The sequence below is a fragment of the Falco biarmicus genome, chromosome 6 (assembly GCF_023638135.1).
Source record: "Falco biarmicus isolate bFalBia1 chromosome 6, bFalBia1.pri, whole genome shotgun sequence".
Taxonomy (NCBI): Eukaryota; Metazoa; Chordata; class Aves; order Falconiformes; family Falconidae; genus Falco; species Falco biarmicus.
Genome location: NC_079293.1, coordinates 10683498 through 10696615, shown reverse-complemented (window position 1 = coordinate 10696615; position 13118 = coordinate 10683498). Strand labels below are relative to the sequence as shown.

Here is a 13118-nt window from a genome sequence, read left to right as displayed (position 1 = left end):
ACATAAAGAAAGAGGCTAACTAATTTATTTCCCTGACAGAGTAAAAAAATCTTTCCTTGGAGTGAAATCCTGACTCTGTATTCAGGGAAAATATTTGCACAGTCCATTAAAAATATCTTGTACATGAAGTGCAAGACAGCTGAGATGGGGCCAGTTTCTTTCAACCTATCATACAATGAGGAGCTATTCACAGTGATCATGTTGGAAATATGGGAAACAGATTATTATATAAGCAAGTAGCGGTGGTACATGTTGATAGAAACTATCTCTCTGACTGACCTTTGCTTCACAAAACCACAGATCAACACAAAACTACTTCCATTATTTTAAAAATCGGAAAATCTGTCTATGGTGAATAGTTTCTTACGGCTGGTCCAGGGGGCCCTGGAGGTCCCACGCTGTCTTGAGTACAGGTACAAGCATTTGGAAGAGCTGGGCATTTTGCTTCATCTCTCTGAAAATTTAATCACAACTGTTACTGTCCTTTTAAAGAAAAGTACTTGGTGGCAGCATACTTTTCTAAAACAATAACAGCAAAGCTCTATTACCCTGTTTGCAAGTACAAGTCAAACTCACAGCTAAACAGGCGTTTCCAAATGTTCCTACAGAATGTTTCACATTTTTAGCACATTTTCTCTGCGAGCTATACAGGACACTAACAACAGAGGCACAGGCGAAATCAGATTCATATGCAGTTTCTGTTGTTCTAATAGTTATACCCATTATACAATCAGCTTGAACTGACAAAGAATAGTTACTTTTGGAATGCCATTCTAAGAATAGATTAAATTAAAAAATAACATAGCTATTCCATTCATAATACTTATGATCTTAAATATCACTGAAATACAAAATATTAATGACATTTTTTCCACCATTCCTAAGGCAGTCAGTTCTAGCACATTTTTCTACCTCAGACACAAAACTGAAATGCATTGCTGTTCACTGGCTGCTCTGACAACTGTGATTTAGGTATGTTGTCAGTATGAGGTATAATACCAGGCTAATAATGATATTGTTAAATTTGCTATTAGTAATGATTTTCTGAATAGCCTCTGGTTCATTTATACTTACCATAGAAGGAAGATCACAGCATCTGTCTCTGCTAGTCCAAACTGGACTGCATACAATGTCAAAATTCTGGATTTCTAACTGTAAAAGAAAGGAGGACTCTTGAAAGATACTAAAGATGAAATCTAGTGGCATTATCATTAAAAATTACTCATCAAACTATTTATTTCTAATATAGCTAACATCTTTCAGACTTTCTTTTTTTGACGCTGACAAAAGCATGATTTTAAAATAATACAAAATTGAAAACCAAGCTTGTGTAAGGCTATAAGAACTTAAAGCACTGATGCTTGCTCTTGTTCTGGGGCAAAAAGTAACTAAATTAAGTGAATGAATAAATATTTTTCAATACTTAATGAATAATACTCATGAACTTATGCATATATATATGATGAATAATACTTATGATGAACAATCAGATGATTGCCTGTGCTGTGCACTTCAACATGAAATCTGGCTCAATAACATTTGGACCACTTCTAAAGACTGCAGTCCTTGGATCATATATTAATTCAGATTCATGTATGAAACTTTCCACTGACATTAGCAGGGAAATCTTCTGCAGAAAAGCTGAAACTGAGACTTTAGGTAGACTGTACGGTAAAAGCAGTTTCCTCTCTTTTTTTCATCCCAAGAGCTATGATCCTGTAGTTTGATACATAAAACCAAACATCTGGTGGTGAGCACAAAGAATCTTCTTCAGGTGTTAGGGTTTGCATAGATGGGTCAGATTGCAAACTTAAATCTTCTAATATGAAGCCCAGGTAAAAGCATTTATTACGTATTAAGTATAGTTCATCCACCAAGATAATCGATGTGCCCTTCATAGCAGCGGCCACTTTTACATTATAGGTTTATAGATCATAAACTTAGCAGAGATTACCCTGATCACCCAGTACAAGACAGCCCATAGCACTTGCCAGAAGTAAAATCTGTTCACTAGAAAACATGTTTTAGGCAAACAAAACAATCTTTATTTAAACGTTTCCAATGATTGAAAATCCACCGTAAATGGTTCCAATGACTAACTGTTCTCCCTTTCAGAAGAAAAATGTTTATGCTCATTTGAATTTATGTAACTGCAACTTTCTGGTATTGGATTTTTGTTCTTGCAGTTCTGGTAGAAAGAGAAGTTATTAAGACCAAACTTGTTAGTTAAGTATATTGGGTCTTGCAGTACAGGCATTTCAAAGCTTTGGATGTAATACTGACTATTTAGTAATCCTTAATCTCTAATCTCTTTACTCAGAAAATTTCAAGGGCTTGCATTAATGAATGGATTAATCTTTATCGCTTACAGTTGCTGATCTCCGGTCACCTTTTAGAAGTTTCCCAAGTATTTCATAGCCATCAGTTGTCATGTTCCCAGCCTCCTTAATTGGTTTTTCCAGTATTTCACTGCAGTCAATGTAAATCTTAACATTTGATGAAGTTACAACAATATGGACCTGAAAAAAAGTTTAACATAGTATTTAGGAAAGGCACATAGGCATATTTATTTTAATACTTTAACAGTATTTTGCTGTTTAGGTAACACAATTTTAAATTTTCTTCCTAGTAATCCTGCTTTACTTTCAACTGGTGGAAAAATTCAAACTCAGGGAAACTCTATGATATAAGTAACCTCTTTAAAATATGTTGAAGGTCAGTCAGATGAATACACAAGCACAGCTAAGAAGTACTATTTAGTGTAATAGTTGAATTACAACGATCTGTTTAAAAAAGCTTGCCTGAAAATTGCTTTAAGATGGAATAGAAGTAAAAAACAAAAAGAATTATTGAGAGGAAGTGAATATAAGCTCTGCTTGTCCTCTTCTGATGGCTGGGACCACACAAGAGGTTTATGAGTCTGTGACTGCCCACTGGCTAATAGACTCTGTCTGTAGTTCAGAGACTGGATTGTTTCAGATCCAAAGATCCAGGGTTCAGTTTCCACAGATGACTCAACCAGAGGCATTAGTTGCATTGAGATACAGGAAGTGAGCAGAGAAGCCTGCCCAGAAAAAGACAACATAATGGAAGATGCAACAGAGAAATTTCCATGAGAAAAAAATTGGCTACAAAAACATATGCCAAAATAAGGGGAAACAGGGAAGAGGAGGAAGAGATTAATTACTGGAAATAAGAGAAACTTAGAAGGGAGAAAAGAATGACTGTGACAGAGGGAGAATATGTTTACCAGGAGAAGAGAATGAAGTGTTTGGGAAAAACACAGTAAACCTTAAACAGAAGAACAAACAAAATTGAAGTGAAGGTTACCATTCCAAAAATTTATAGTACATACGACTAATGTTACACAACTGAATTTCTTACATTTCTATGAAAACAGAAGACATTCATGAGCCTCCAAGAAAGAAAAACGTGTGTGACATTTTAGTAAATCTGATATGCATCTGAGGGAAGAACATCTTAAGGCAACAGAAATATTTCAGTGGCTTTACATACTTTACATACTGCATATATTTATATAAAACATTATAACAACTATGTAATTGTTGAAATAGCACCACAGTAAGATCAGCAGCAAAGAATCCTTGAAGTATGTATTTATGTTTTAAAGCTTCTGTTATCACAGTACATAACCCTTCAAAAACATATTGTTATTTGATGACTGCTTAAAAACTGCCATAAAGTTGAAACAAAGATTTCCTTAAATGTCCTGAGTCAACAAGTGCCTGAACAATCCCCTGAGAATTCATTCTTTTTTTCCATGTTAAATATTTTCCCATGTGGAGTTGTCTCCAAGGCATCAGCATAGCTTATCTAAAACTCTTTAAACATTGTGTGCTTATGCTTTATATAATTGGAATTAAGGCTTTTGAAATTGCCCCCATTTTTTGTCATTTGAAATTCAGTTGGCATCACAATCAAGTTCTCAGTGCTGTGTATACAAGTGGGTTTTTAATTAACATTCCCAATATCATTCATTGACCAAATAAAAAAATAATGGAAAGATAACTGAGTGTGTGCAAAGCATAGTTTGGTACTGCATACCAAACTTTCCACAAAATAAAATAAGTGCTATGCCAAAACTTAAATTAATTGTCATTTATACATCGTATTCTCAGTCATTTGATTATATGACTGAATGTTACACATTAACCAATGCATCAAACAATTTAAACTCATCACAGATGTAATTCCCTAATTCCGAAAGACACCTAACATGTAAGTCCTTTTACTGGAATGCTAAGTATCTGTCACAATTTAAATAAAGTAAATGATATCTGCATAGCAAATTTATATTTCTGCATTTTCAGTTGCACACAGAACTTTGGAGAGGGGAATCTATACCAGAATGCTGAAAGGGACTATCAATGTGAAAATGTTCAAACAGCAATGACTGCTGAGCATCGCCTTTCCTTCCAAAGAAGTGATCCCAGCAACCAAAAATAAGCAGAACTCCCCCAAGTCATTGACTCAGTCAGCTAACGGATGATTTAATGCCAGCTCTGAATTCCAGCCTGAATCTCATAGCCCAGGAATAAATCTAATAAAAGTAGGCATCTAGTGTTTAAAAAAAATAAAATATCTCCGTATTCAGTCCTGCTACATTTTGTTTTCAACAAAATGTTAACAGAAACTTTCTCTTCAATTTCTAATGCACCAATACAAAGCATCACTTCTGACAATTTCCAGTGCCAGAAGGCACTGAGGTTTTAAGAAAACGTACTTTAATCTTTCCTCTCTGGACCCTTTCTAAGATACAGTTTGGTGGTGTTCTGATCTGCTGCTAAATGAACCACATCAACAAGCTAAGCAAACTGTTATCCCATATGTACATCAGCAGAAAGACATACACTCATTATCAAATTTCCTGTGGCTAGCTACTGCAAAACTGCAATCTAAAAGGAAGTCTAGCATGGTAGGAACAAGAAAGTAGAAGTCGTCTGTCTCTCCAAAACATTCAATTATAAATTTAATGACTGTCTCAGGCAGTCAGGATTTTTCCTATGGGACTTGCCAGATTCAACAGCTTTCACCATAGCTATGCTACCCAAAGTGTTCCAGTATGCCAAAGTAAATTTCCCTGCACAGTTAGGTGTAGTTAACTGTGCTTCACTGAATGAGCCAGTAAGTCATCGAATGAAAGCCACAAAAATGTTTGATATTTTGGAAAACATCTCCTTGCATTCTAAAGATTCGTCATTTCTTTGAAACCAGACGGTAGGAGAAATTGCAAAAGTACCTTTTGAAATGTGTTAATCCTACTTTCCTTCCTTCATCCAGCTGAAACTACTGCTATCTTTTATTAGGAGCTAATCAACATGGCTGATACACAAGGCTTTCCTAGCACATAAGCTGGGGAATCCCCTGATGCTATCATTAACAACCTGAGTCATATAGCAATCTCAGTAATCATCCTGGAGAGAATCCAGAGGAGTCAGCTCAGTTACATGGTGAAAAATCCCAAATAGAGCTCTTTAAATCAAGGCTACTCCAGTTACTTTAAATACTATCAAAATCTGAACTTTTGTTTCCTTTCCAGGAAAAAAAAGAAGGGCAACAACACACTGCACTAAATAACTGATATATTTTTTCTTATGAAATCATCTCATAAGCAAGAATTTGTAGTTCCAGAGCTTAAAGATAATTTACAACTGGCTGTTCCTCCCCTACCTCATTTGGCATCTTAGGATTGCTTTCCGTTCGTATGGATTTAATTATTAAAATAATACATAATTCTGGAATTTTATTTCCCCAGTAATTGTTTTTCACCAACAAGAGTAATAAACAGTTATACATAACTGCTAGTATTGCTGGGTTTGCAGGTTGCTCCCCATTTGCTCTGATAAATGAACAGACCTTTACTGTAGATGCTGTCAGATAATTCTGTTCAGCTCTATCACACTTAAAGGAACTAAAAGGAAATAAGTGACTCTGAATGTCAATGAAATTAGCAGCAGACACTTAAAACCAACTGCTGGCAGTACAGGATGTAGAGAGAGCTTCACACCACTGACCTGAAGAAGGGAAGTCTCAGCTCTAACACTGATATCTGAAATGAGGCATGCTACATACTGTTCTGTGTCTTAACAGTACTTAATGGGGATAAGATGACTCAGCTTTTACACCAAAACAGTATCTACCCTAGCCTTTACTGACAGTTTTGTCACTCCAGTAGATTAATACATTTCCTTAGAGTTCAGTTGTCCTACTAAGCTATCAAAAAAAAAGGCAAAAAGCCAAATGCCAAGGACAAAATAGAGGCTGTCTAATGCAGGATCCAAACCTATGCATAAGTATCAGTTACAAAGTCAATGACATAAATGTTTCTTTATATATGTAAAAATAATTAGCCATTAAATAAATTATAAAACAAGAATAATTGTATATAACATAGAAGCAGTCTGGGAAATTATCCTCTGTCAAATTCTGAGGAAACCAATGGCTTTTACAGAACTCTGTGATTTTCGTAGTCAACCATGTTTTAAACAGATGAAGTCACAAAACATAATACTGGCACCAACAATTGCTCCCTGCTTTCAGCCTAGCACAGCTAGGTTGACAGCGTGGCCTCCAGTATCAGCAAGTTGACAGAGGCAACCTCTTATCAGTATCCTCAAAGGAATTCTGGTAGTGACTAGTCATGCAGGAGAGGGTATCATAAAGAAAACAAATGTTATACTCCAGCCATATTTAGTCATCAGAAGAAAACTAAACTAAACAGAAGGGAGATAAACGAAAACATGAGAATATGCAATTCAGCTGACCAAAAATGTTGCAAATGCAATTCACTTTCTTGCCCAAAGCATATATACTTAACACAGCAAGAAAATATTTTTTAAATTGTGTTTCATACATACACACAGCCTGAGTCAAAGACTTTCTGATAACTAGAGGTAAGGAAGCCCGGCAGGATCAAGTTTTCATAATTCAGTGCACAAAATTAGAAAAACAAACACAAAACTCTCACAATTTAAGGCTGTTGGAGTAACACGTAAGGATTTCACTAGCCATTTTGACAATTTAAAAAACGTGAGTTTCATTCTGAATCACAAATCGATCATATGATCTTTTATAAGCTCTCTCTCATTATTGTTGCTTCTTCAGTTAACATGACTTTGGAATATGTTAGGCCCAGTGAATATAAGCCAAAAATACAGCAATACACATTCATACATACAAAATATGTTCGTATATATCCATGTACTATGTTTTTTAAACATATGAATCTTATTCAATATGCTATTCTCCTCCCACAATTGGTTCCCTGCCTTTATCTATAAGTCAATAGCTACTTACTTTCTGAGGCTACATCTTCCTCTTCTCAGAATGATTTAAAATCATTACACTTCCCTCCAGTCTTTTCTCACCACAACTTCAGGTTTTTTTCCAGATTATCTTTTATTCTTCCTCTTTCATATGCCACGAATCAGATATATCCCTCTACAATCTTGACAAATTCTTGACAAATCTCTTTCATTGGTTCAAAGAAGAGCTACAACTGTAAGTCCCTATGTCAACTAACAGTACTATACAAAGACTGGATATAACTGACCATTACTTCTGCTTGCTTGTCTTTTGTTTCAAAGAACAGCACTTCAGAAAGCAACATTGTTAATTTCGATCCTTTACCTTATGGAAGCTTCCATAAAAGATTTTCTTTACTTCATCATTATCAAAAGTTACGGTTTGAACTTCTCCCCTTGTATCCTTGTTAAAGAATGACAGGACTTTGCTGGCAGCTGCAATAAATTAAAATATATTTCATTTCATATGTACTACTGAAACCATCATCCTAAAATACACTTACAGATAAAATGTAGTATACCACTTAAGTGAGTAAACATAGGTTATAGATGGTCTTACTGACCCATAAGTACATAGATGTATTTTCCTTTGGTTCTAGACGTAATACCAAAGTTGAAACGTAGCTTAGATGAATTCTTTTTAGTTGAAAAAATAATTGATGTACAAAGTAAAAAACTCCTAAAACTAAAAATATATAATCCTTTTACCATGTAGGAATGCTTTTGGTTTGCAAATATTTGGGAAGAATGCATGCAAAGTAATGTAATGTACAAACTCTGTGCAATAAGCATAATCATCCTTACGATCAAGCACAACTCCAACTTGTGGCTTGTAATCTCTGTCTGTAATCTGCCAAATTGCAAAAGGCTCATTGGGGGATTCAGGCAGAAGACGGAATAGCAGAATGATAGTGTACGCCTGTGGCAATCCCTCTGGGTGAATCTCCCTGTGAAGACAATATGAAGACATTTTTTCACATGGAAACCCATGAGGAAAATAAGATCTTGATAATTTACTCTTTTACAAAGAAAAGACATGAGAGTAACAGAGAAACCACAGTGTTTAATGAAACTGAGAATTTTAGCTACTCTCTCAAATAAAACTTGCTGATGAAAAAGACTATGTGATTTGTTAAGATGAACTCACAGCCTGTCTTCACTTGGTCCAGGTGCCATAGTTATGAAGGAAGATAGAATAAGATCATAAACTCTTGGAGATACATTCTCATGGCAAGATTGTGTACGAACTAATATATTTTAAATTCCTTGATGGTAATTACAGAAAAAAGGACCACAGCTTTTTTTTCTTTTTTCATCTGTCCTGTTTTAGACAGGCAACAGAAAACACACTGAACTATTGCTTCAGGCACAGATACAGTGAAAGACATACTTAATGTATTCTCTGCAACGCGTGTTGTATTTGTGCTCCACCACATTTATCAGTGGCTGAGGTTTAGATATGTGATGTTCAGACTGTTAGATATTAAAAAAGCCAAAAATAAACAAACACGTGCATTAAATGGCCTCAAGCATTTTCTGAAGAGGATGGGAGGGACTTCAGGAAGGGAACTGTAAGAAATTATGTAGCTTCTGCTTCTCCTCAACCATTCTAATGAAACTGGGAAGGGGATTTGGCCTCATGAACATAAACATGGAAACCTTAAAATGAAGAGAGGAGCTGCTCTGTATTTTAGGCAAAGCTTATGCAACCATACAGTACTGCAGGATGTGTATGCATACAGTACCCATATGGGACACTGCAACAGCCATATCACTAAGTCAACAACATGACACAGCACAGAGCAAGAATGAAATTAAATTAGATAGAGAAACACTATTTATAACTTGGATACAAATTTATTTCAGATACAGAAACAACTATGCCACCAGGATCAGGATGTTTTTATTGCTTTGCTGACTCAGTCTAAAGTGAGTTTTATTTTCTGGCTTCTCATGAAAAATAAGTGCCCAGAATACTCTGGCAAGTCTACTCCACCTCTTACAGCAGACAACAGACTATGTATTATTAAAAATATGAAATAAATAGAAAATCTGTCTTTTTATTGTCTTTTTATCATCTTATCCTGTTAAATGCAAGGTTTATCTTAATGTAAGAGAGTTGCAAAACTGGAATTATCTGTACTTCCCTAGATTGTAAAAATCCAGACTGTCAGAGACTTATTACCCCATAGATATAATGGCATATCAGTGAACTCAAAGAGTCCTGAAGTCCTCCACTTTTAAAGTTGAGAGCTGTGAAGGCTGGCAAAAAGAAATTATTTCTTCATACACCTCAGCTCCTGTGCCTGTGATCTGATCTTTACCTGATCTGCCAGGATTGCAGAAGATTTCAAAGACTGGTATGAAGAGAAGATTAAATTTCCTTAAATTTAACAGGGATAATGGGCTAACTTTATGCATGCCCTCTGACTCAGAATGACTTTTTTTGAAACTTACTTAAATAGGTGGGAGAACAAATGTAAAAAGAAAAAGAGAGAGGTACTGTTCCCCTCTTAGTAAAACTAACTGCTAACTAAGTCTTTTCAGGTTTTGTGAAAAAATGTTGGCAAAAATGACCATATATTATCCCTCTCTAACCAAACTTTTAAGACCACAGGCCCTTGAAAACTCCACTTTCCAAATACGGCAAATCGAGTAGAGGAGAAAATCAATGGCGTCAACGGGCTCCCTATTGCAGTATGAATGATGCCTCTGAAAAAGTGGTGCTTAACACTCCATATTGAAACCATTTCTCTCCAGCAACATGGAACTCATTGTACTAAGGAGGCTGTTTTTCAACTGCCTAAGGACAAACTGTGGATTATATATAACTCAAATGGTTAAGAAACATAATGTCTAAAGAGAACAATAAACAACTGGATTAATAGTGAATAGATTGCGACAAAAGAAATAGATTAGCATTTTATAAGAACAATGATAGATGCTCTTTGGAGCATATTTCTTGGAATTCAGTAAAAAGAATACCAAATAAATGCATCTTCCATAAGATACTAATGCTATCATCTATGAACTCTGTTAATCCTGCCTCACCTGCTCGTCCTAATTATGAGGCTTTCAGGTTTACTTACCGTATTGGCTGGCTGACAAAGGCATTTTTGTGGAGTCTATATGCTACATAGCCTGGGAAAGAGCCTGATTCCAGTGATACCCCTTGTACAGAAGCAAAATGCTTCTCTGTTAGGTTATACGATTCCAGCATCTTGAAACCTTTAAATCCAGAGAGAAAACAAAAAAATAAAAACACTGTAGAGCTGTAAAAGACACAAATGAACCCATGCCAAAATACCAGACAGTTACTTACCCGGCGAAGTGTATCCCTCCAAGTAAATAAGAGGACAAGCTAAAAGACATGAGACAAGATATAATTCAAAACCATAAAATCTAACAGGATATTAACTTATATATATTTTAAAAAGTTTTATTGCCAGAAAGTCTGTGCTATTATTAAATATCACCCAGATTTTGTTACATTTGTCATACTGTGTACTGTTCTGCGGTAGATGTACTGTTAACATCTTTACTCGTTACGTTTAGTATGATATTTCTACTGTAATAAATGGTATGGAATAACAAATGAACCCCCCAAATATTTTAAGAGTCTAATTCATAAGAAGAAAAGAGCACAATGACACAGTTTTTCCATGAATATTTAAGGCATGCATCAGGCTGCATAATAGCTGTCAGATTCACAAGGAAAAATTGCAGATTTACATGGCTCATCGGGAGCCAGTGGATGAGACAGTTAAGGAGTACACAGTCGCACGTAACAGGCCTGAGAATTTCTCATTTTTGCCATAGAAAGATTTCAGTTGAGTAAACAACTGAACTTTATTTAGATAATTTTAAAACAGCACCATACAGTATAGCTACACCTTTTTAGCACCTCTAGACCACTGGTAAATAAGAGACCTGTTGTGCCCCCCAGTTCACATTGGGTGTCATTCTACTTCCTAAAGAGCAGTAATTCTCACTGGTTGTTACTTTCTTTTTTGTTACACTAGTACTTTTGAAAAGTGAAACAAGATTACATAAAATATATTACCTACTTCAAAATTTAAAAAAAAAACCCTAGCTTCCTAAAACTATATCCAGTTATATGAAACCTAACTTACATATATGAACATTTCTTTTGATGGACCTTAGATGGGATGACAACTTGTATTGGGTTTGAGTGGCAAGATTTTGGTAGTGTGAGAGGTAGCTTCTGTGAGAAGCAGCTAGAAGCTTCCCCCATGTCCGACAGAGCCAATGCCAGCTGGCTCCAAGACGGACCTGCCACTGTTCAAGGCCAAGCCCATGAGCAATGGTGGTAGTGACTCTGGGATAGCATATTTAAGAAGCAGGGGGAAAGCCCTACGCAATAGAAACTGCAGCCTGAGAGAGGAGTGAGAACACATGAGAGCAGCAGCTCTGCAGACCCCCAGCCCAGTGCAGAAGGAGGGGGAGCAGCTGCTCCAGGCGCTGGAGCAGGTTCCCCTGCAGCCCGTGGTGAGGCCCGTGGTGAGGCCCATGGTGAGGCAGGCTGTGCCCTGCAGCCCGTGGAGGTCCATGGTGGAGCAGGCTGTGCCCTGCAGCCCGTGGAGGTCCATGGTGGAGCAGGTATCCACCTGCAGCCCGTGGAGGTCCATGGTGGAGCAGGTATCCACCTGCAGCCCGTGGAGGTCCATGGTGGAGCAGGTACCCACCTGCAGCCCGTGGAGGTCCATGGTGGAGCAGGTACCCACCTGCAGCCTGTGGAGGTCCATGGTGGAGCAGGTACCCACCTGCAGCCCGTGCAGGACCCCACACCGGAGCAGGTGGATCCCAAAGGGGGCTGTGACCCGAGGGAAGCCCACGCTGGAGCAGGGTCCTGGCAGGACCTGTGGCCCCTGCAGAGAGGAGCCCAGGCTGGAGCAGGTTTGCTGGCAGGGCTTGTGACCCTGTGGGAGGGAGCCCAGGCTGGAGCAGTTCGTGAAGAGCTGCAGCCCATGGGAAGGACTCACACTGGAGCGGTTCATGGAGGACTGTGTCCCATGGGAGGGACCCCAGGCTGGAGCCGGGCAGAGTGTGAGGACCCTGCCCCTGAGGGGGAAGGGGCGGCAGAGACAGCGTGTGATGGACTGACCCCAGCCCCCATTGCCCATCCCCCTGCGCTGTGGGGGGGAGGAGGCAGAGAAAATCAAGAGTGAAGTTGAGCCTGGGAAGAAGGGAGGGGGGGAGGGGTGAAGGGAAGGTGTTTTAAGATTTGTTTTTATTTTCTCATTATCCTACTCTGATACGACTGGTAATAAATTAAATTAATTTTCCCCAAGTCAAGTCTGTTTTGCCTGTGATGGTAACTGGTGAATGATCTCTCCCTGCCCTGATCTTGACCCATGACCTTTTCTTTATATTTTCTCTCCCAGCTGAGGAGGGGAGTGATAGAGTGGCTTTGGTGGGCACCTGGCATCCATCCAGGGTCAACCTGTCACACAACCGTAGCTAGTATATAAGCAAATGTATTAATCTGGGAAAAAGGAAAACAACGTCTTCTACTCACTTGAGGTAGCTGTCTCACACACAAAGGTGACAAGGTTATCTTGAATCTTTTCAAAGGCATCAAAATCATCAACAATAAATACATGACGTTCACTGGGCTTGCTGGCAATCTTGGCCAGCTCATTGTAATCTACATCAGCCACGCCAACCACAAAGACACTGAAGCCTGTAAAAATAACACTTGTTACTTGAAATGTAGTAAATATACATGACCATTTATCAGGTCAACATTTCACAAACCATCTCTATCATCGA

General features: G+C 37.8%; 1 protein-coding gene across 1 annotated transcript in view; it reads right to left on the bottom strand.

Annotated features, from left to right (window-relative positions):
- COL12A1 (collagen type XII alpha 1 chain) overlaps positions 1-13118 on the bottom strand; it is a 106468-nt gene that overhangs the window by 21496 nt on the left and 71854 nt on the right. Inside the window, 8 exon segments of the mRNA XM_056343522.1 lie at positions 368-454; positions 1075-1152; positions 2370-2519; positions 7651-7760; positions 8130-8272; positions 10415-10553; positions 10648-10686; positions 12865-13029. Of these exon segments, the coding sequence (XP_056199497.1) occupies positions 368-454; positions 1075-1152; positions 2370-2519; positions 7651-7760; positions 8130-8272; positions 10415-10553; positions 10648-10686; positions 12865-13029 (911 nt within the window).